This window comes from Anser brachyrhynchus (genome assembly GCF_964034855.1).
Source record: "Anser brachyrhynchus genome assembly, chromosome: 24".
Classification (NCBI taxonomy): domain Eukaryota; kingdom Metazoa; phylum Chordata; class Aves; order Anseriformes; family Anatidae; genus Anser; species Anser brachyrhynchus.
The window spans coordinates 76,644-101,181 of record NC_137717.1 but is presented as its reverse complement, the minus strand read 5'-3'; the positions used below and the strand labels follow the sequence as shown (position 1 = coordinate 101,181).

At 42.7% G+C, this 24,538-nt stretch overlaps 1 protein-coding gene across 2 annotated transcripts in view; it reads left to right on the top strand.

The window, feature by feature from the left end:
* MAN1C1 (mannosidase alpha class 1C member 1) overlaps positions 1–20,509 on the top strand; it is a 45,186-nt gene extending 24,677 nt beyond the window's left edge. For both annotated transcript variants that reach the window (XM_080566880.1, XM_080566881.1), the window contains 10 exons: positions 4–119; positions 2,567–2,647; positions 4,845–4,939; positions 9,227–9,350; positions 11,800–11,893; positions 15,506–15,621; positions 15,771–15,990; positions 17,970–18,142; positions 18,956–19,071; positions 19,701–20,509. In XM_080566880.1, coding sequence (XP_080423006.1) covers positions 4–119; positions 2,567–2,647; positions 4,845–4,939; positions 9,227–9,350; positions 11,800–11,893; positions 15,506–15,621; positions 15,771–15,990; positions 17,970–18,142; positions 18,956–19,071; positions 19,701–19,824 — 1,259 coding nt within the window. In that variant the 3' untranslated portion in view covers positions 19,825–20,509. The remainder of the gene's footprint in view (positions 1–3; positions 120–2,566; positions 2,648–4,844; positions 4,940–9,226; positions 9,351–11,799; positions 11,894–15,505; positions 15,622–15,770; positions 15,991–17,969; positions 18,143–18,955; positions 19,072–19,700) is intronic.
* Positions 20,510–24,538: the final 4,029 nt, after the last annotated feature.

Below are 24,538 nucleotides of genomic sequence, written 5' to 3'. Positions count from 1 at the left end.
CAGGAGGTCTTCGAGGAGCTACAGTGGTAGATGCCTTAGATACTCTGTACATCATGGAACTCGAGGAGGAATTCCAAGAAGCAAAAAAATGGGTGGAGAAGAGCTTTGACTTGAATGTGGTAAGTCAGTTTCTGGCAATGTCTGTATGTATCAGAGAAATGCTCAGTGCATGTTTTGCCAGTTCCAGTTACAGAGTCTTCTCTAAGAATCATTTGAGGAGGGGATATATGAAGAATGCAGGGGAAGAAACACTCAACTCACTGATTTTTTAATGAATTAATTTATTTATTTTTTAAGGCCAAAGGGACTGCTGTGATGATTTGCCCAATCTTCTCCCTATACATAGCAAAGGCTTCCAGGCAGGGATCACTGGATCAAACTCAATGTCTGACTGAAAATGAAATTCAGTGCTTAATGTTTTGTTTTTCTATTTTGGTCTCGGTTGTACAAACAGCTGTACTTATTGGATACTCTGCAGAATTTCTTTTCATGAAAGAACAAGTTCTGCTTCATCCTGGTAAAATGTCTGTCTAAGATAAAGCAAGTTTTCTTTTTACATGCTGTAGGTTAAGATTAAAAACACTGATCTCCTTCATTGGGTCCTTTGCTGGTATGCGAAGTCGTCGCTAAGACTTGTGCAGTGGAAATACAGTGCTTTGGCAGCAAAGTGGGAGCACATATTGAGCCTAGCTTTGAAAGGAAGGGCATCATCTCTGAAAATGGCCGAAGATGGTCATTCTCTGTGGCCCTTGAAGGTTTCTTAGCCACTTTTTCTTAGAGCTAATGTTAGATTTGATGGGAGTCTGGCACAACACATGCTTTGCAGTGCTATCAAATGAAGGATGCTGTCCCTGTCAGTACATAAAGGAGGCCTACAAGAAAGCAGGAGAGGGAATCTTTGTCAGGGAGTGTAGTGATAGGACAAGAGGTAATGACTTTAAACTGAAATGTGGTAGATCCAGATTAGATTTGAGGAAGAAATTCTTGCCTATGAGGGTGGTGAGGCACTGGAACAGGACACCCAAAAAAGTGTTGTCTGCCCCATCCCTGGAAATGTTCAAGGCCAGGTTGGATCGGGCTTTGGGAAACCTGGTCTAGTGGGATGTGTTGGAGGTAAATGATCTTCAAGATCCCTTCCAACCCAAGCCTTTCTGTGATTCATGGGAGAGCAGATGGGATCACATCAGTGGTGTACAGAGAATGTTAAAATCAGAGTGCAGTTCAAACTTTTATTTTGTAATGCCAGCCTACTTGTCTGTCATGAAAAACGATTCTCCTCATGAGAAAAACGAATGCAGTTGCCTTTGTGGAAAAACATCATTTGGGAGGGCATGGCTAGCATTCATATATTCATAAAAGGAAGACCATATCTGATAAATTTGCTGAATGCTCTCAGCACATTACTGAATTGATAAACAAGGGACAAAATCAACTGGGAAATAATTTATTTGGATTTCATAAAAGCTTTTAATCTTGGCCTGCAGAACAGATTGATCTGCATAGGCAAGAATGAATGCTATGGATTGATAGGTGGTGTCAGAATGCACAGCAGAGGCAGAAAAGAGGGGAAATGAATTTAAAAATGGCTCTGTACAAAAGACTCTGACAGTCCAGAAGAGTGAGGCAGGAACTCCCAAGATGCACAAGCTCTGTTTGGAACTGGATGCTCTGCTCTGCCTAATGCTATTTCAGTCATTATCTCAATAAAGTATTTGCTCTGATTTGTAACCTGCAGATATTTGGAAATGAGAGGCTAGTGCAGAGGTTCAGGTCCACCTTCGCCTGCTCACTGGAAGTGTTGTGTTGGTGGGAGATCTTTCTGTTTTGCGGCTTTATGCATTTGCATGAGGGTAGGAATCATTTATCAGACAGATTGACCGGCACATTTTCAATGCAATCATTTTGACATTTGCTGATCATCAGCTGAGTAGGCAGAGCAAAATGATTTCCAGGTGAGTGGGTTCTTGAGTGATTCAATGAACCGTATTCATCCATGTCTGCTGTCTCTGTTGGTGGGGCATGCATACATCATGCAGTTTGTTTCTTCATAAACATGCCTATGACATACACCAGGCTGTGGTCATTTCTGTTCCTGCAAACTAGGGTGAGTCCTTGAATGACAGAAAGTACCTCACGCAGGAAGTGCGTTTCATCTATTTAATGCAGTAATCTCTTCACAAAAAATGGAGAAAATATTTTTGCCATGTGGCTGTACCATTTTTTCTTTAAATAAAACATTTCAGAGGGCCTTTTTTCCCCTAAACTAACTCACAGATTTTTGCAAGGCGTAACCCAAGACAGGGTTGAAATGATGGACAGTACACCTGCCCTAACTGATTTACGTATTGTTAGCTTGTGATAAATGGGCAATTTCAATATTTCTTTTCCCTTCAGGCTCCACCTGTCACTGTAGAGCAAATAAAGTGCTTTGAGATCTTAGATGAAGAAGTGTGTTACAGTGTTAGTGAGAACTGGGAGACATAAGCATCTGCCTACAATCTGTTCGCCTTAGCTGCCATTTGTGCGTGCAGACTTTGCAGTCAATTATATCATTTTGTGTTTTCAGAATGGAGAAGCATCCTTGTTTGAGGTGAACATCCGCTATATTGGAGGACTGTTGGCGGCGTACTACTTAACTGGAGAAGAGGTTTGTTTCAGCAGCATTCTCCAGCAACTTTGCTCTGTGTATCGGAGTATCCCGTCAGCCTATATAACCACAGTCTAAACCTATAATTTGTATGTGTATTGAAATGCAACTAATGTTCTTTTAACTGCCTCGCATAATTACCTTGCATAGACCATGCCTGGCTCACTTGCACAGATTTTTCTTGTGTGGGCTATTCTAGCAATATACTATAATATAATGTGTCATTTGGACACATTGCTCCCCAGTGAAATGCCACGTGCAGTGATCTTTGCATTTGTTCCTTTGTATTCTAAACTTTGGCAGTATTTCATCAAACATCACTCCAGGTTCTGCCTCAGACTAAGGAGGGCAACTGGTTAGTGGCCCTTGCTCCAGACTCTGTCTGGACAGTCTCTCTGTAGCAGTAATTTGTAAGATAAAGTGCCGTGGGGCACAAGGAAGGAAGGGGTTGTCAAACTGCCATGCAGAGTACCTGTATCCTGCCAGCTCACATGCCAAAGTGATATAGCTCCACAAATTGTCCCTTTGCCTAGTAGGGACAGGGGCACATGTCTTAGGGGGTCACAGCCCCTCTTGTAGAGTGGTGGAGCAGCCATTCAGTGGATGCTCCCATCCTTCAGCAGTTCTGCCTAAAACAGGAGTCATTTACTGCCACTTCCCTTCTTTCTCTCCAGCCCTGTAGAGGCCAAAGCTTAACGCCATAATCTGTTTTATAATATGACTGGACTGGAATTTTATAGTTGGCTGTAGAGAGATCAAGAGATTATTCCTTTGTCCTAGAAGCCTTAGGCAAGCAGAAACTCTGTTTCAAGGAGGAGTTTTGTGAGTGAGGGAACTGTAAGATTGACTTTTATATGAGTTTAGCTCTTGTGCTGTACACTGTCCGTGGCTAGGTGCTGTCCAACATAATAGGACTGGATGGCTCATCACTGCATGGTGGCACCATTAATCCGTGGAGTCACGCACAGGAGCTGCTCTGTTACTTCGGCTGCATTTTAAATGAGTTCCAGGAATGACTTCTATCTTTGATTTCCCACCAGGGAAAACTCTCAAAGACTCAGTGCCCCTACTCAGGGCCTGTCTCAGTGACAACTTCAACAGGCTTCAGATCAACAGCAAAAAGAAACCACATTAAGCCATAAAACTCAAATAGTGACCTCTTGAAGTGCAGTCAGCAGCAATGCACAGCAGTCGGGGCAGTGCCTGTCATATGCCTAGTCAGTGTCACCAGGCTGAAAGGCAAAATGCAAGTCTCTGTCTCCTGGAGTTCCCATCTGAATCAAATTCCTACCTCCCTGTAAGTGCATCAAAGGCCTGCTAGCTCACAGGAGATCTCAGCTTTCTTCAGTGCTGCAGTTTTGGAGCAATAAATTCCTGCTTTCTTAGAATTACTATGACAGCTTGGGCTGATACAGCGGAGATAGAAGTAAAAGGCTTCCACTTAATCTCTTAAGTCACCTGCAAGCTTCCCTTGATCAGGTCTAAGCTCTGGAGCAAAAATTAGTGCGTGCAGCAGTTTGTCCCAAAATAATTGTGTATGGTGGCTTCGTGCTACAAGCCACCATAAGCTATAATTTGATTTGAAAGCTCAAAACTCAGGCATTGTGATTAGAAAAAGGAACAGCTTAGCCATTAAACCATGAATCCCTCCAGGAAATAAGTTACAAGTTAAAGAATGCTTGTTGGAAATCTTGTTTTTTTGCTACAGTAGATAACACCATCTAGGAAAACCCATGTTATAAATCTGATGATTTTGATTTTAATTCAGTCATTTCACCACTCCTGTGTGTGTGCTCTTCCACACTGGGAAAATGTAAGAATTTGTCTCAAAAGAGTACTCTTTTGTTCAGTTCAGATAACTGAAATTTGCTGCTGAGGTATTTGGGGTGTTTTGTGAGCTCCACAGCTCTGGCTGCTCACATGCAGGTTGAGAGTTTGGCAGGGACCTTGGGTCTGGCTTAGTATAGATTTTTAGAGGACATTTATACAGACACCACAATTCACTATGACTTTTGGTTCAGATCTGTTGTGCAGTGGATCTATGGCAGCAGAATATCTGAAATGGTAGATTCATATGGTGCAATACTTCCATTTTTTTATAATCATGTGTGTGAAAAAGTAGATTTAAAAGAATCCAGCATGACTAGTATTCACAAGCAGTCCATCAAATGTTTATCCTCTCTTCTTCTTTTAACAGGTCTTCAGGAGTAAAGCTCTGGAACTTGGAGAGAAACTTTTGCCAGCTTTTAACACCCCCACTGGTATCCCACGTGGCGTCATAAATCTGGGCAGGCAAGATACATGTCCTTACAAACGTATCATTTTAACACTGAATGTAAAAGACCAGGACCCAAGCAGGAACAGCAGCAGTTCCTCAGAGGTGCTCCCCTCTTCTTCAAGGTCATTTGTTTTGCCAGCTCAAAACCAAGAGGTGCCTTGGCAGAGATTGCAGGAGACTCAAATTAAACCCGGCTGTGTTTTATTAATTTTGGACTGTCCGCAGTTTCTTCTTCTACCTCTTGGCAGGGCTCCCTGCTGCAATAGCATTTTCTTCACTCTCATTTTCTTTAAAAGGTTATTTGTAGTCTGCACATAACATGGAGACCAGTATATATACTTTTTGTAATGTGCCCAACCAAATACATGTGAATTTATCCGTGTTCCATGTTTGGGGAAATTGGGAAAGGAACTGGATGGGACTGGCTGACAGTTTTGCTGCTAGAAAGGGAGGAATATACAGATCATATAGTTTTCTCCCTGCTGGCAGCACTCAGGCAGGTGTGTATCCTTCACTTAGAGTCACAATATTTCATGTCGGATAGGTGGTAGTCTGTTGCTGGAGGTGATCTTTAAGATATCTGCATTAAATAGCTTGTTGAAGGTCACTTGGCAAGGAGAAGCCAACCTGCAGGCTGGACTCCCAGTCTCTGATTCTCACCAGTAGACAGTGTTCCCTGCCAATAAGGGCTTGTTGGCTCCTTTTGATGCCTACTAACAAATCCCCCTGGGTAAAAGCTGCATGCTGGCTGAAACGCAGACAGCAGGCAACGTGTGTTAACAAAACCCTTTCATCCTCACCTCTTGCAAAACTCAGGGCAGCAGCCATGAAAATCATTATTCATCTCTTAGCCCAAATCTCCTGTTTGGTTCCCATCTCTGTGAAGTACAAGACTGTCAGATGTTTGACTCATGCCAATCCATTGCTCAAATATCACTGTCACCGTTGAGTTGTCTCATGTGCATGTGACCCCAGTGAAAATTCGAGCCATCACCAAGACTTTAATCGTCTTTTTACAGAAGAGATGTTCTGCTTCTCCTGTGACTGATAAAGGTTTGGCATAGACTAACCTTTCAAAAACCCTCCCCTGCCCTTTGTGAAGACAAAGGAAACAGACTGTGCCTGCCTAGACATTCCCAAAATGTTTTGTTGATGACCTTGTCTGAGCACAAAGAAAATCAAAATAAAACTGAACCCCCAACCCAGAACCCATATTACTGACTTGAGCTCTGGCATCAGCTGTGAAGCTGCTGTGAGGGCTTGGAGTGTCAATTGATTTAGGAGCAAAGATGATGTGAGCTAAATCTGTTGTCTGACTAGTGCAGAAGCATGATGAACAGCCACATGCTGTAAACCCAAAGGGGAAGGGAGTTATTGAATGTGAGATAGCATGTGGAACTGGAAGCAGCGGGAAGAGAGGTGATGCTGTGAGAACAGATGTTTAACCCAAATGTCAGGGCCAAAACAAAACCCAGAAAAGTTTTGCAAGAGAAGTTGTCTCCCCAGTTCTACTTCTTCAAGGTTGTGCTAATTCCAGAGGGACTTGTCAACTCAAAAGCAGGACAGTCTTCCAGCATGTGTAGGCTTTTGGTGCGGATAAGCTTTTAGGAGTGGATAAGAATGGCATTCAATGAAATAAACAAATGCTGGCATTAAGTCAATTCTGAGTATACATTTTTGAGGGCCCAAGTACAAAGACAGCCCATGCCCCCCTCTTCCCATAGCTACCTGGTCTTCTCTCTCTATCAGGTCACCTCACAGGTGTCCCGTCCCCGGTGGTAGGCTTCCCTGTGGCCTTGTGTATCATTCTGTTCCAGAATGATATCTCATAGAGGCTTGTTTTTCATCCTGCTGGTCTAACTGCCATGTTGTCTGCCAGGTCCTAGAGTACATTGTCTTCTCAAGCTGATGCTTTGTGCTCTCTGCCTGTGTGTTACACTGTGATTTCTCTCCTGACGCTTCCCGTTCCAGGTCACTGGCCCCTGCTGTCCTTCACAGCTTCCATAAACCCTCTGCATCTCCAGAACCTTTTTCATCCTCCTCCTTGCCTAGTTTCTCTGACTTGGCACTGTTTTACTGCTTTGGATCTCTGTGAGAGAAGGAGGCGATACAGTCATTTTCAGTCCAAACTTGCCCTGGACAATGTTTAATGAAGACCCATAAAGGGGCATAAAGAGAATAAAGAGAGCTCTGGGCATTTTCCTGTGTCTAGAAGACCAAGGTCCTTTAAAAGGTATTTTCCTCTGAGATGTTGTAGTATAGGTCAGGTATGAAGATCCAGTTTGTTCAGTCTGTAATGCTGAAAAATGTTTTCCTGCAAGGGGTCATTTTAACCCCAGGACAAAGTGCAGAAACTCTGTTTCCTCCAGACCACTTTTTCCTGAGTTTTACTGTGTTTTGTCACCCAGAGCTTGGATTCTTGTCAGCATGGTCCTTGCAGGCAGTGGCTTGCTGCATGTGTGGGACAGAGGTTCCCAGGGGAAAGTTGTGTCAGCTGCTGTTGTATCACAACAAATACAGCCTCATTCGGCTGCTTCCAAACACTCATTTGAACTAGCTCAGAAGCCTGTTTCTGCTTTGTGAGATTGTATTTCCTACCGTCTCCCTTCAGTGAAGTAAATAAAGAAGAAGAAGTTGATTTTTGTAGAAATGAGAACACCAGGGGATTGTTTAGCACACCCATCCTAGGTCCAGCTACTCCCAGGTTCAGCAGATATGTCCAATGTGATATTAATACCACCATTAACCTGGTCAGACTGGACAGAGGGGTTTCAGCCATAAATGCTTGATGTTACTAGGGTACCCATTTTATCTGCAGACAGTGTTTTCGATGGAAAAGCTGCTGATACAGCATCCTGACAGTTTGCAGGGAAGGCTGATGTGTGGCAGTGACTGAACAATTTGAAACAGTGTGAACATATTGCTTATCTAATGACTCTTTTTGTCTGGAGGTGAAACAAATAGCTCTGGACCTGAGATGGTTTTCCATATATCACATGGAGGGGAAAGCATTTTTCCCCTCAGAAAGGTCGTTTGAGCCTTCTGTAAACAACAGAGAAGACTTCTGTTTTCATAGCCAAGATTTCAGACGCCATCTAGTGTTCTCCCCATCACTGGAAATTTGTTACCTCATCAGTACCAACCAGAAGCAACACTTGCAGACACAGGAAAATCAAAGCCACATCACTTCTTAGATAGTTTGGGCAAGCTTCCCTGGGCAAGAACCTGCAGAGGCTATTTTGGCCTAAGGACATAGGTCACCTTATTGTCTGTGTAAATCTCAGAGAGGTGTAGAGCTGTCATCTGTAGCAGTGGTCTACAAGAAGGAAATGGTTGAATATAGAAGCAAATCCAGGAAGGAGGTGCATGAGACTGTTAGTGCTTGGAAGAGCCTCTGCCCTTCCATATCCTTTGGTTGGTTTTCTTTGAGGATAAAAGGGCAAGGGATGCCTTCCTCATCCCCAGAATTGGCTTCTTCCTTTGCTCCAAGGAGGATTTCTCTCCATCCATGCATGGGTTTGGCAGGGTGAGAGGGGGAAAAAACAGAAAGTGAGAAATGATACACAAAAGTAGGATCGGAGGCACTTTATAAAGCTGGCTGCTTCAGACTGTTGGCCAGTTTCTGTAGTTTTATTCTGTCCTTCCTGTTCTTGCAAGGTGAGTACCGGTAGGGTACTTTCAGAGTTAGGTTTGTTCTCTGTAGATGTTAAGATTCTCCGTGGCTTTTTACTACAGTCAGGTTTGCCCAATGGCAACTTTCCCCTAGCACTGATGTTTCTGTATGCTGTATCCCCCTGAAACCAAGCATATGTTGGGAATGTCAGAGTTGTGTATGTCTAAAGAAGATGAAATTTTATTGAAACAAGGTGCTTAGGGACAGTCTGGATTCTATGTAAAATATCAGCTTTGTGGGATGTTTGAGATGTGAGTTCAGCCCAGGCTACTTAGAGATCTGTTTTATCCCGCAGTGTCTTGTATAGGGCAGCTTGTGAATGTTCTTTCAAAGTTTCCTTTAAGTTGATCTGTTTGGGAAGGCTTACTTTCCCACAAAAAATGCAGTTTCCCAGTACGTGCAGTCTGTTTGTCCTATCCTAAACAATCCTTTGTAAAGCTATTGCTCCATCCCACTAGTATTGGTAGAGTCCTAAAAATCCATATATGTCCTTTACATGGTCCCTGTCAACACCTGATGTGCATTGCATGCACATAGCAAAAGCATGGTTTGCACTGGGGCAGGGGAGTGACCTCAGGCGTTGGCTGTGTTTTCCTGGCAATGAAGGCTCCCTTTTCTCTCCTTGCAGTGGCATGAGTTGGAGTTGGGGTTGGGCATCTGCCGGAAGCAGCATCTTAGCAGAATTTGGTACCTTGCACTTAGAATTCCTGCATCTCACAGAGCTCTCTGGCAACCCGGTATTTGCGGAAAAGGCAAGTACTTCCCAACTGGCTAATAAAATGGTCTGTTCATACTCGTGGGGGCAGGGCTGAAGCAAAGCAGCATTTTGGTTTGCCTGCAGCAGAGAGCATGGCAGCAGTGTCCTCTCTCTCCAGTACTAGTATAACTTACAGAGGAAAAACCTTCCAGAGTGGGACGTGGGTTCAGAAACCTGTATCTTGCAGGGTGTAAAGGTCACCCGACCTCAGACCAATTGGCTTTGTAGGGTAGCTACTCCATTGTTTTCTTTGGCCATTTATATTTGCTGTAGCAACCTCACCTGCCTGTTTCCATCACCTGTGAGGAAGATAGGAACATTTTTCCCAGTGTCTCAGTTGTGTGGCGTTGTAGTAGAAACTTATTCAGACAAGGGCACAGCCAAAATAAAGCTGTATGTTGGATCTCAACTGCAATATGATTGTTAATTCTTATATCCTAATAGTAGTTTCTTGTACTCACAGACCTTTTTGCTCTAAAGAGCCATTATGCTCGAGCATTAGCTCATTATGCTCTAGCCAACAAGATTTCTGCTGAGGTTTCATGTGTAGGACAGTCCTGACAGTTGGCATATTGGATTCCTTCTGTGTAACTTGTAACTGAAAATCTATTAATATTATACACTACCTTGAGCTTTTCTTTTTTTTTTTTCCCCACAAGTGATCTTGTAGTGCATGTGAGAGCAATTTAGTAAATATGCCGTTGGATACCAGTAAGTCATTAGCTTTCACTGCACATACCTGAGAACAGCCTTTGAGGGCAACAGTTTGTTCCAGGTAGAATCCAGACTACCTCCATGAGCTTAAAGGAAATGAGGCCTGTCCAGAGTTCCACAGTGGGTTGAAAACAGACAGTGGTTTTGGGATTGCCAGTAAAAGCCTCAAAAGGGTCCATTTCTAGGGTATTTCCAGTGCAGGTCTGTCAGTTCTGAACCAAGAAGAGAATTTGTGGAAAAGAGAGGAAGAAAGAGATGGAAGGAGCTTGGAAAGCAAAGTGAAGAATATTATGGAGTGTGCGGAAGGCAAGAGGAATGCTGCAGAGCAGTGGTCAGGAGAGAAAACAGAGTGTGAAAGGAAGCTAGAAACCTAGGAAATTCTGTAGACAAAGACTGATGATTTGAAATAAAGGAGACAAGCTAAAGATACTTGAGAACAGTGATAAAGACAAATTGATCAGAGGAGAGTTCGAGGTAGGTGAGAAAAGATCGGTGGAGGGACCAGGACAGGGTGTGAAAAGAAAGTGCATGGGAAAGAAATGATGGAGGGGGGAAAAGGAGAGATGAGCACTCAAAACTCAAGGACAAGAAGATGCAACATTGAAAACCAGAATTTCATCCATATTCCAGGTTCAAACTGTGGCATTTAGAGCCAGTCAAGCCACTGACCCCAGTGTAACACATTTTCTTCTTTGCCTGTTAAGCTTGTAGAGGGATAAAGGCTGAATTTTTCTAATGGACTCCTATTAGCTGACCATGTCTGGTGTGTGCCACAGAAAATGTATCCCATTCATCTTGATACCCTCTAAGAGAGAAAACAGAGGATGATAAGGGCTCAAACAGCTCATCCTGTGCGAAATGATTTCAGAGAAACAGATCAATTCATGAACTTGCAGCTTGGGACTTTTGTGATTTTAGCCAGAATAAAGTCCATCTGTGTCTTCTATTCAAACATGTCATTACTGAATGTTAGTAGCATGGCATACTAAATATTATGCAGCCTGATGACTTACTTGGAAATACCATCTTAAGTCTGCAGCCAGCTTTTGCGTACAAATGATTTGATTTCATAAAAGATTTAGAGTTTATTAGCTGCTCTGTAGATTATGGTAGAATATTTATGCTACTTACCATTTAATTTCATGCATTATGGGAAAGGTCTGTTGAATTTAATGGGGGTGAAACCAAGGGAGGTTATAGAGTATAAGAAAGGCTGTTCTAGCATATTAAAGCAGCTGTCTGTTGTTGAAATTAAAAGAGCAAATTCGTCATGTTAAGTGACCGCATGGTGAATTGACGTACTATGTGAGTCATGCATTCCTGCCACTCCTTTCCCTTTGGATCATGACAAAATCACCCTCCGCATCCTATACATTTCAACCCAGATCCCAAATCCTCAGGATTTCTTCTGGACCAGCATTGGGTAACTGCTTCTGCTGCTTGCTGAACTAGGGCCTTGCAGGATTTTTAGAATCATTTTTAGAATTCCACAGAACTGGATAAAGATTGTGCTGAGGAGTCCAGCAGGAAGGTCTCTCCATCACAGACCTCGCACTGGAGAGGCATGTCATTGAGTTCCACTTGCATGATGATTCACAATGTTGCAGGCTGCTGTGCTTGTTCAGGCAGGGATTGGCACTGATGAATTACAGCGTTCTCAGTGACAGTGAAAACGGGTGGTTTTTTTTCAGCAGAGAAGTAACATAGTTCTCATCTCTCATTTCTCCTAGGTGATGAACATCCGCAAAGTCCTGAACAGAGTGGAGAAGCCGCAGGGTCTTTATCCCAACTTTCTCAGCCCGGTCACAGGGAACTGGGTGCAGCGTAGGTATCAGTCTGCATTCAGAGTCCCACCTGTAGCATTTCAATCCTTCCATTACTCTTTAAGAAGAAATAGTAACTGTCAGAGCAGCAAGCCAAAGAAATGTCTTGTCAGGAAGCCTGTTATAAATGTGATTAGATAATGCAACCCGATTTGGAAGATGCAATATAGTAATTATACACTTACTCCATCAGCATTGTTTCCAGCTGCACGTCTTACCTCCAGAAAGAGAATTAGGCCTTTCCTTCACAGGGGAGGATAATGGTACCTGGTTCATCACACAGATACTAGAAATCAGCATATCTCTTTAAGACCTTATCCTGCAGTCATCACCTAGCCTGTGGGCTTCCTTGGGAGTTGCACAGGATGACTGTGAGCAGAAGCCCTGTGAGACTTGGTTCCTGAGAATGCTATAGCAAATAGGAAACCACTGGTAGACGCTTGCATATTCTCAGATCCCCTGAAGATTTAGGAATGCATTTGCTTGTGTGCATTCATGTACCTGTCACCATGGTACCTGCTCTGTAGTGCAATTTGGTGCAAAAGGGTGAGACAAGTATACATACTTTTTCTCTTGTTGGGAACCCAGCACTGTCCAGCCACGAAGACACTAGCACTAAAACAGTTAGTGCCCTGATATAGAAAAGGGAGCAACAATTAGGAAAGGGCTTGGAAAGAGCAAGGAAATAGTAGAGGTAGTGTTCCCAGGGAAAGATTATTTATTTTCTTTCTCTACACACACATCTACTTCTTTACCCAGAGAAGAGCCAGTACTCCTCTTTTTGTGCCACCAAAGGGGCTTACCCTCTGATAGTTAAATGAGAAAGGCTGCTTCTTCTGGTCTGTCACAGATCCCTGACCACAGCTTTCCACTCTGTTAAGGATTTGCTTGGTTTGGTGAGGGAGGTTAGCTGGATTTAATGTTTCTCTGTCAAATGAAAGAGAAGTCTTTTTTTTTATTATCTTTTTTTTGTCTTTTTTTTTTTTTTCTGAAGCTTTTAGCCTGTCAGTGGATTACATTTTATATTGTTTAAGCAGATTTTGGATCATGCATTAGTTGGTGTCCCTGGGATGTGTTGCACTGTTTGCTCTGCTAGATCCCTCCAGACCTTTCTAACTAGTATTTATAGCTCTGATTGTAAGTGACAGGCAGTTGAATGGCTGCCATCATCTGAGACAGTGAGAGTGTATCAGCTGTTAGCAATCCCTGATCTTTAACTGCCAGATCAGCATGTCTAATGGTAATTGACAGGGCTTGTCTTGAAAAGTTTCCCAACAAAGCATCTTGGATGGCTGCAGTTGTCCCATTAAACCAGAGCTGTCCTTTGGTGCCATGAAGAAAGAAAATAGGCTTCTATGTTTGTCCCATTAATTGATCTTCTATGTTATCCCAATTCCTTTGTGAGCAGCTCAGCTTCCCCTCCACATTTGTCTCTGCAGAGTTGTTGCAATATGTTCCACTGGAAAAATTAATCTTCCATCCGTGACCACACCCCTGAGATGGTACTTCCTTTATGTTATTCCCAGCTGGTAGCCATACTGCACATTTTCCCAGACACAGGCATTAATTCTGCCTGTTCATTGGTGCTGAGAGAAGTGTATGTCTCTTAGATCTGCTGTTGCCATAACTGCTCATTAGTGAATCTTTGGGAAACTGAAGAGCTGTGCTCTTAATTCAGATGGCTAAAATAGTCAGCTTGATAGTAACCATTAATCTCTTCTGCCAATAATTCTATTTATGGCTCCAAATTTGACTTCATTGTACTGACCTGCTCCCATCCCTTGCTGACCTAGAGAGGGGCCTATTGTTGGTGCTCAGAGCTTATTGAAAGCAGTCTCTGATTACTTGTTCTGGGATAGAGTGATTTATGCAAAAGGACTAGAGATGTTCTCTCTCCTAGGCTTTCACATCATGAGGACAACTCATGGCATAGAATCCTATGGCAGTTGTTCATAATGTAATGGTTGTGATCTGAATCTGTATTCCATTTAGGGAAAAGACTCATCAGCCTCTTCTGCACCTCCAGTACTACTGCTGCGAAATAGATTAGGAAGGACCAAAGAACGAAGGCAGCTGCTGCCTGCTACAGAGATGTTCCTTGTAGGTGCCAGGCTCTCATTTTCTCTCTTTTCATTAAAGCTTTTTGCAGGAAGATGTTTTTCTTGGAATTACTATGATTTTCTTAAAAGGTACATCTTTGACCTGGGTGAATGAGCAGGTCTTCTAAATGAAGAGGCAGTGCTGTACCTCTTCTAAGTGTAGTTGTTACCTTTAGAAAATTAAAGCATGGTCCCCCGCTGAAATAAAAGATTCGTTTATGCAAAGTACTTAGGAGGCAAATGCTGGCAAAGCTGTTGCCATATGGAAAGCAATTACATACCAGAGCTCCTGCTTTGGTGACGTTATGAATGGCACGCTTAAGATCACAGACCTTCTCTTTAGAGACAGGCTGTGCAGCTGTTGTTTGTAAATAGTCTGTCCTCTTTTTTTTTCCCCTGAATTCATGTGTCTAATCTCACTGTTTTGCCCTGGATTGTTCCGTAGATCAGTAAGACATACTGTACAGGCATATTTGCTCTTATGATTAGGAAAATACATGGCTGTTGATCTCTCCTGTTGGTAGGACTTAGCATTTAGAATAAGCCTGAGGACATTATATATGTACAATGAAAGGGAAAATAAAAATCTGAAGAGGTAACTCCAAAAACAACGCCACATCTGCTTACATTTAAAATGGGGAAGTGTACAGACACAGAAGTGAACACTGTTAATTAACAGAGACTCTTCAGACCGTGGTCGGTAATTTGACTTGTTCTTCTAAAAGGGGGAGTTCTTCACTGCTTCAAGGAATTAATATTACTTTTTCCACCGTGGTAAGGCTTAAATATATAAATCCAACCAGCAGTTCTCCCCCAGCAGAAACCTGCAGCTGTCCTGCCCATTTCACAATTAATTTGTTAACATCCTCTCTGGTAAGGTCATAGCATTGCATACTCTGAATAGGTAGCCTTGAAAATCTGATCTCTCCAGAATAAAATATTCAGTGACCATCCTTGCACCTGACACTATCATTTTAATACACCAACAACCTCAGCCTTCCCCATGGCAGGGCGTCCCACAGTGAGCCAGGACTACAAATGACGGAATCTAGAGGTCTCTATGGCAGCCCCTTGCTGGCAGCTGTGTCTGATCCAACATGCATTCTCCCTTTCCTGAGGCAGGGAGGCAGCACCCAGCAGCTTCATATAGACAGAGATCTATCAATACCTGCTGTTGCATTTGGTTTATGAGGCAGGGATTTATGATGATTGCTTCACAAAGCAGGAAGAATCCTCAAGTTGCAGTATAAATAAGTGTTGCAAAATGAGACATCTGAATAGTTCTTTTGAACTTGTAAAATGCTTTGTAAAATGACAGAACATTTTTCTTCTGATTGCACTTTCCACCTTTCTTCGTTTCTGGAAAAGTAATGCAGCAAGCTCTCCCCTGGAAACCGGAAAGGAAGAGGAAAGAACAAAGACATCAAAAAGGACACAGTTGTTTGCTCTTTGTAACGCAACTGCTCATTGTATATCATGAACCTGAGTTCTTTTTTTTGGCTTTCCCACTATAGACCATGTCTCTATTGGAGGGCTCGGAGACAGCTTTTATGAATATCTCATCAAATCTTGGCTGATGTCAGACAAGAAAGACTCTGAAGCTAAAAAGATGTATGATGATGCATTAGAGGTAAGGAGCAGGTTGGTACTCCATATTTTTGGTTAGGAACATTGTTCATCAGAGTGTTTCAGGCAAAAGTGTTATAGATCTTTGAGTCTAATATTCACTCCTCACCCTGTCCACTAAGTATCCTGAGATCCTGCTTTTCATCCCTTTAGGCAATAGAAAAACATTTGGTCAGAAGGTCTGCTGGAGGATTGACATACATTGCTGAATGGAGGGGAGGCATCCTGGATCACAAAATGGGCCACTTGGCTTGCTTCTCTGGGGGCATGATAGCACTTGGAGCTGAACACGCCAGTGAAGAGAGGAAGCAACATTACATGGATCTTGCTGCAGAAATAACAAACACTTGTCATGAGTCTTATGCACGTTCAGGTAAACCTGTGGGCTGCCTAGAAAACACGAGGAAGGGAGAGTCTGCAGCCTAATGGACTCAGTGTTTGTGTGGCAGAGGATTGCTGCAGGGTGTTTTGTGCTCCAGCAGTATCTTCATTTCATCAGTCTATATGATTTTCAATTGTCTTTTCCAGGATATCTAAAAGAGAAGGCAGTATGTTTTACATGGCAGACAGCTGGAACAGCAGGACAGACGGATATAAGCTCTTGTGAACCCAGAGCTGAATCCTAGTCCTGCCTCTCAGCCACAGAATAAGCCTTCTCCCAACAAGACTGTAGTTTGATTCTGTCCTTTCACATCCTTATGCAGACAAAAGTAGGAATTTAACAGTGATTAATTGCAGGATGCCCACTATATGGAGCAGAGCAGCTGAGAAGACCAACAGGAGAGTGTTGGAGACCTGCAGCTGCTGAAAACTGAAACAAACTGAAAAAATTAAGTTTCTCAGCCTCTCCCGGCTGGCTAAGTCTTTCAGTTTCACAAGTCCAGTGCAATGTGTTTCAACCACACAGTGTGTTTATCAGTCAGTATTTTGGGAGGGCAGTGACTCGTGATGAATGAGACTGGGCTAGTTCTCTGCCTGCAGGGCTTTCAGCAAGATAAGCTAGCTTTGGACTCTTCTTTCTTTGAAGGCATCTCTGTAGCTGTTCTGAGCCTGCAGGCAGCAAAGCAGTAGTCAGCGTTCCAGGACCTTTCCAAACACATCTGTGCTAGTTGTTGTTCCCAAAGATTGTTTCACCACATCAGCAAGCCCATATTGGCAGCTGAGATCCCGCATGTTTGCCTATTAAACTTCAGGTTAACCTGAAATGATATTTGCAAATAACCCGCCCCCATCCCTTCAGCACTTAGAGAAATAAAGGAAAGCAACCAAACTAAAAACCCTCTGGCTGTGAGTGCCTAGAGCCAATTTTCACCTACAACAGTATCCATCAGCATAGAAAGGACAGTAGCAAGCCTGCCCACACTAATTATAGTGCTGCCATTTCAACAAGCTCATTGTTTGCAGAGAGTGTCTGTGCACTGGCTCTCAGCAAACAGCACAGTTAGCAAACACTGTTAGATCCACATGTAGACAGGTGGGCCCAGGGAAGGTGTGCAAAATATTTAGAAAATATTTAGAACAATAAAATGACTGCCTGAAACATGGCCTTGTGGTAAACACGTGTAGCAAGAGAAACCTGATGTGGCATGATCATAAGCAACCTCCTCTTCCGTGTCTTTCAAATAAGGAGAGAGTTGGTCTTGTAAGTGGGATCTGAATGCTAGCTGTTCTTTGCAAGAGACTGAGAGCCTCACATAAGGGACACTCAAAAAGACCAAGGTACTTGAATGTTTTATTCATAAAAATGTAGTGAAGTGGATTAAGCTGTCCCTTGCTACCTGACGTCCTCTTTTTGAGGCTGCTAGTGGACCAGAAGGAAAGGCAGAGGAAGTGGTTGCAGGTCCCAAGGTACCTTTTCTTACAGCCTCCCTGCCCCAGTACAGCTGAAATGGCTCAGTCTGCTGGGTCCCAAGCTCTTCAGTGAAGAGCTCTGCTATCAAAATCAAGTGTGGTGCAGTTCTTAAGACAATATCCCAGCCCAGCAAAAAATCTAGGATGTGGGGGAGATTTGTACCTGCTCCAAACTCACATCTGGTCCAAGCCTTTTGTTTTGTTAGTTGTATTCACCCTCAGAAACACTTTATCCTCAGCTAGGTAGTACCCAGGCATACCACAGAATGAGCGGTAACTTTGAATGGGTAGTGAGCATAGCTCATGTGTTCTATGGAGTTGCCACTATTTTGACAGTAGCTGTGAGGTTGATATGATACACAGGCATGACTGATCTGCTCTTCTGATCTCACACAAGCCTTAGTCAAATGTCTGCATCCTGAACACCATAAAAGCACCTGGACAAACTGTTTACCTGTTTTCTCATCAAACTGCTCATTATAAATGTGTGATTTTGTCTAGATACCAAACTTGGCCCTGAAGCCTTTCGCTTTGACACTGGAACTGAAGCCATGGCAACCAGACTCAGCGAGCGCTACTATATCCTTCGCCCAGAAGTGGTAGAAAGCTACATGTACATGTGGCGACTGACACATGATCTCAAGTACAGGCAGTGGGGCTGGGAGGTTGTGAAGGTATGGTTGCAAAAATCACAGTAATAATTCTTACAGGCTGCTGAATTCTTACAAGAATCTTTCCTTTAGTCAAGAAAAAGACCAGAAATGATTTAAATCATTAAGATGCTAAGACTCATTAGTAATGGGACAGGAATATACAAAATCGCTTAATTTAGTATGGCTTATCTGCTTATCGTAGTGGATGTTTTCTTTGCCCTTTGGGCTATGCTAAAATCAAACAATCAATCAAAACAGTGGAAGTTTATGGAGAGGAGTGTTTCAGTCAGCAAAACCTGCTGTTAATGTAACAGCCCTTTGCTAAAGGAGTGAACCTTGTATTTGAAATACCTGCACTACTCTGAACCATTGGTTTGGAGTTCGCCAGGGAAAATCAGCAAACTTGGCTTTGCCTTATTTTCCCACTACCACTTCCCGGCCAGAAAGTCCCTCACCTCTTCCAAGCTCTTGCAATAGCTAGTTGACTGCTGTCCTGCGTCCTAGCTGGGACTACATTCAGTGGCAGAACTGTCATTCATCTAGTGCCCTGGAAAAGAGGCTCTGCAAACAGCTAGAGTTGCCACTTGAGATCTGTTTTTGCTATACGTGTAATGTCAAGGTCAATCAATGAACCATCTGAGGAGGTTTATGTTTGTCTTGCTATTTCATTAGAACTAACTTTATTCCTGGAGACTGGAGTAAGCACCAGTGAGAGACAGAAGCTACTATAAACTTGGAATTTGATTTATAAAGCTGACTTGCAATGCGATTGACAATGATTAATGAGTTACTCCATGCTATTGTGCATTACTGAGATTTCTTTTCCTTTCTCAGGCCCTGGAAAAACACTGTAGAGTAGAAGCTGGTTTTTCTGGCATCCGAGATGTTTACACCACAGTCCCAACCCATGACAACATGCAACAGAGTTTTTTCCTTGCAGAGACTCTGAAGTAAGTCTGGTATCACAGAGGCCTTTCAGAGTAGCATAATTCCTGCAAGATCAACACTTTTGTCTGCGTGATAAGTCTCTATTGAGAAAAGCCTTTTATCCTCTGTGGGGAAAATTGGGAAAGGATGTGGAAGCTTTGGTAACTTCCTTCTGTAGAACCATTGCTGCCATAGGCTGTCTCCAGGTTTCTGCTCATGTGCTGGGTTCTTCTGTGATCCACAGTCACTCTAGATAAGTGGGAGGCTTATTTAGCTCTGATCGTTTAAGTGATAGCTGTCCCCTCTGCCAGGTTAATGCCCTGCACAAAGAGGAGGCATGACTATGATTTGAATTTGCTGCCCCTTGGGGTAGATTTTCTTTTGCTAGTAGCTAGAGCTAATGTGGAGTGGCTGAGCACAGATGCTCATCCCATTTTGCTGCACTTGCCCCAGGGGTGGTAACTTTCAGCAAGAGAGTGAGGCAGGCAGGCAAGAAACCTGTCACCATAAACCATGGCAGCTGAGGCCAGTGGTGGCCCCATCGCAGTCCTGCTTGCAGTGCTTTCTTGTACATGCTTGGAGTCCCACTTGGGCTTCTTTAATCTCCCTTTTGTCCGTCTTCTTCCCTCCCACCCTTGCCTTATGGCTCCAGGTACCTCTATCTTCTGTTCTGTGAAGATGATGTGCTGTCCCTGGACGACTGGGTGTTCAACACAGAGGCTCACCCCCTGCCAGTCAACCACACAAACTTTAAAACTAAAGCAAGTGTGCAGTAGTGAGGCCATTGCCCAGCACCCTGCTTCTACAGCATCGGCAGGTTACTGCATTTCCTTTCCATTAAAGGAATTTGTGTTGTTCCTAAAATGTTATTTTGGGACACTAGTCCAATTCCGGACAGTATTATATTGGGAAGTCGAAACCGTGACATAAGCACCTTATTTTCCTCTGTGAGGAGCTCTATTAGCCTGATAATGAGATGTTTATTCTGGGCCATACTGTACACAGTTCATAGACATTCCTTTATACAGAGAATTTATATGAAATCCACAGACTTTGCTTTATAGTGGCCAAAGGACCTGAAGTTTGCCATAAAATAGACTTCCCCACAACACACACACCCCTCCTTTCATTTTTCTTTTTCATTTTTTCCTTTTATATACCGTTGGATTTATCACCTTTCTAATTAACAGTTTTCAATATACTGTGCTTTCTAGATGGTGTCAAAATTGTAACTAAATCAAAACCTGTCAGTAAATTTCTTGATCCTAATGTATTTTTATATATTTTTTCTGTGCTCTTAAAACACATTTATCACACATCATATCTCATTTAACTTTCCCTTAGTGTTTTTGTGTTTTTCTACTTTTATTTGGAACTAAATGTTATGAGTCACTTGTAATACTTTCACTGCTGTAATAGTCAAATCTGTGAAAGAGAATAAAAGTCTTGTAAAATAAAAAGCATTTATGGGTTGATCCTGCTTTAAAGCCATCTGTGAAAGACCTGTTACGTCCTGCTTGGAATAACTAGGTGACAATACTGGATTATTTCAGGAATATTTCACAATGTATGTTGATTTCCAGCATAATCTACTTGTATGGACAGCAATTCCCACCTGCACCAGCTCTTTTAAATCATTTGTTCACTGTCCGGTATAGATTAGCAGGAGTACTACTAAATGTCTTATTTTCTAGCAAAAAATAAATAATCCCCAGATAAGTTTGCTCTTTCATATACATTGCTTCCGGAATAAAGTAGCAGGAGAAAAAGAAAGGAAAAAGATGAAGCCAGATTCTTCCATGTGTCCTGGTACTGAATTAGCTTTTTACCCTGTGTGTCCTTGGTACGTGACTCTAGGCAGGATAACTGTGCAGCGATGTTCATACACCACTCTTGTTCTGACCCTGGTAGTTGTGGAGTACTTGCTTAGCAGTACTGCTTAGCAGTTCTTGCAACTGGGGATGGATCTTGGGTTGTTGCTCCCACCAGCCTTTTTTCTGGTCATTGCAAAGCTGCATGGTCTTTGGTAATAGAATATTTTTCTCCATTCTTGTGACACTCTTGATAATTGGTTCAGTCAGCACTTACGGAAGAAGAAGTTGCTTGAAGCAAGTTGTGGGAACAAAAAATGTGTTCCTAAATTCATGCCTGTGTAATTCCCAAAGAGAAATAAGGTTGTCAGATATGGACTTAGCATTATTCAAGGAATAAAGATAGGGGATGGTATGCTTAGCATAGAGGAATGGTTATTGGTAAATAAACATTTTGAGAATGAGTTGTCTTATCTGAGAGATTTGGGTACTGGGAGGTCAGCTTAGCCCACAGAATGTTCGTAATGGATTAAGGGAATTCCATAAATGTCCTGCTCTTGAAGTAACTCAAAACACTTTGCCTGGTAAAACATAACCCCCCAAAATAAATAAGACATTTTTAGCTTCCTTTAGAAATAGGTCCTTGGTGTTGTGTTAAAACTCTGCTCTTGTTTTCTCTTCCACACAAGTGAGCAAGAATGGCATTAGTAAAGTCACATACACTTCTGAAGGAAATCTGCTGTATTCCTGCAGTTCAGAGGCTGCATTACAAATCTGGAATTTCTTTAGCTGTCCAGTGTGCCTGTCAATGTAAAGCTTTTTGATTGCTAAGTTTGCTTACTGAGACACTGGTGTGAAGCTCAGCACCAGTGGCAAAACTTTTTTGTTGCAAAAAAACATGCTTTCCATTCTTGCAGACCACAGTTCTGCAAATACTTCTGCCTCTACTCACAGATACCCACAGTTAAGTCACAGAGCTCAGCGGATTAATCACAGGCATCAAGTTCAGCATGTGTAAGTATAGCAGGAGTAAAGATTTGTTCTGAGGATCAGCTTTGTTCCAAGGCCTGGCCCTGAGCCACAACTGGGATTCTTCTGTCCCACAGGCAATGAAGGTAACAGAAGTGTTTGCCCTGGTGGTGTCCTGAAACGCTTCTGCTCTTCCCTCACTCCTCCGTATGCCTTGAGCCTTGTTTGGATGCTCTTGCTTGAGCAGGGCTGTCAACTCTGGGAGTCCTGTGTACAGAGGCAGGCTCTGGGATTTCACCTCTCTTATTCTGCACCCGCCCTGAATAGGGGGGGAGGATTTCTTGTGTTTGTCCAGAAGGAAAACCCCTTGATTTTCATACTTCAAGTAGATAAATAAGTGGGGTGTTAGGTTAGAACCAGTCTAACGGAAAGGATGGGGGAAGATGTGTGTCTTGGAGCTGCTTTCCTGCTTTTTTACCCTCAAGCATGGGGAACACCAGTGCGAATTGTGTTGTTGGTTTATGGTGTTTTCTACTCTTGAGTTGCTTTAGCAGGAAATGTGATCAGCCTAGGTTATTTCTCATTTCCCCTCTTACATTCAAATTCAGAAACTGAAATTATCATGTTAATTTTCACCACCAGAACATGTGATCCTATTTTATGTCAACAGGAATTTCCTTTAACTGCAGTTCTGATAAAGTTTCATCGTATGGTAGGGACGAAAACTATCACTTGTAGACTGGCTGGCTGTCTCTGCCTGACCATACAAGAAGGAAAGATAAAACAATCCAGAAAACAAAAGCATTTTTTGTAAACCACACTTCATTTTTACCACATTATTAAGTTCCTTTGGAAGACTTACAGCAGAATGGGTTATTGAATTCAAAAGCCTGGCAGTCCTGGTATTTTTCGACATACATTTTGATCTGATCTCTTTATCTGATTGTTTCGATGCATTGAGCTCTGGCGCCCAGTGCTAGCAGTTTCAAAGTTTCAGCAGTTCTGATCACATTTGTCTGTGACTTCATTCCCTGTGGTGCCTCAAACAGATATTGTGCTGTAAATAGAATCAGGAATCCTCTCAATAAAACACCTTTTCATTGTAAATGCTTTTGTTTAGAGAGCCGGTGAGTTTAAGAACTGTAAGTGACTCACCAGAATGGATTGCTTCCTACTGAATATGAAACACTGAATTGCAAGGGGGAGTTAGGAATGCAAGCCCATGGGAGTTTGGTAGACATTGGCTTGTACTCTTCTACTAAACTGTCTAGTTTGAAATGTCTGTACGAAATTTCACTTAACTCTGCAGCCTTTGCTGCCTATTCCTTTTCTAGGACAAAGTGTGTTCTCCATGTCTGCCTGTGTAGTTTTGTGTCACAGCGCATCTACCCTGGACCAGGATGCAAGCCCCTTTTCTGCAGCAAACACAGCTCTGGAGTTCTAATCCCCTTTGAAAAGCCTCATGTGAAGCTGGACTTAGATACTCCTTTTTCCTTACTGTTTTCCAGAGGATTAATGGTTTTGGGCTGTAGTCTGGTCAGCACTTGCTTCCTCAGGGCATTATCTGTTTCCAGGTGCTTTCCCCATTTGTGGACAGAGCTCAGATTTTAATGCTGGTTTTTGTTACACTGTGATTGCTTTGACTTTAAAACGGGCCAGGATTTCAGTGTATGGGGATGGGATCATAAATTTAAATGAGGACAGGGTTCCTCAGCTCTCAGAACATGCTGCCCTGGAACGTGGAATTGTTCTATGGAGAACCTGTCCTTCTACTGAAAAAAAAAAAAGCTCACTCCAAGCTTTCCATGTCTGCTACCAATTTCTTGCCTTTTATTTATTTATTACTGCTGGCTGAATTTTCTTGGTGGAAATCTTCAGGATTTTCTCTGATACAAGGGTGCCTGGATGAGCTACTCAGCAGATTTCTGAATACTTCTGTATCTTCCTCAGTACTGTTATCCGTAAGAACCAGCCATGTAGAGCCAGAAGTTGTTGGTTTTGTTCTCCTCTGTGGAGGACTGGTTCCTAGCAGATGTCCTGAATTACTTTACCTTTTGTCTTTCATTCTCTTTCCCATCAAATAATTCAACTGTTTGTCATCTTTACATGTTCCCTGATGATATTGGAAATGGTTCAGATATAAAATGAGCCCCTCTGCTTCTTATCTAAATTATATTGTTTTGGCTCTGCCAGCCACCCTGTCAGGTCTCCTTCTCCATCTAGGTGCCTGCAAGCTTTGTCATTTCATGTCACTTCTTGCTCTTGCTTATTTCCCAGAAACTCAAGTACATTTATCCTGTTTCAAAGCTATTTCATCCTGTTATATTTTATGCTTCGAAGGCACTTGTTAGGTTATTTGAGGTAAGCTAAAGCTCTCCACACCTCACTGCCCAACTTAATGAGTCTAGGATGTTTTAAAGCAAATCTTCTTAAGTGGAGACCAACTCATTCACACCTGTCTTTGCTCCCAAACATTATTTCAATACTCTGTTAATTTGATTCTTCCTATTTCCTCCCTATGGCCCAGGCATTGGTTCTTTGACTGATGGGGAGGTAGAAAGCAGAAAACAGTGGCAGAGTTTCATGAACGCTTTCTTCTATGGTGAGGGTGGCAGAAGGAGCCTTCCCCTTCCTCCCTCAGCTGTGTAGATGTAACAGCACTGGTCTGAGCTGTAAATAACCCAGTGTTTATTTCATTTCAGCTGGAAGG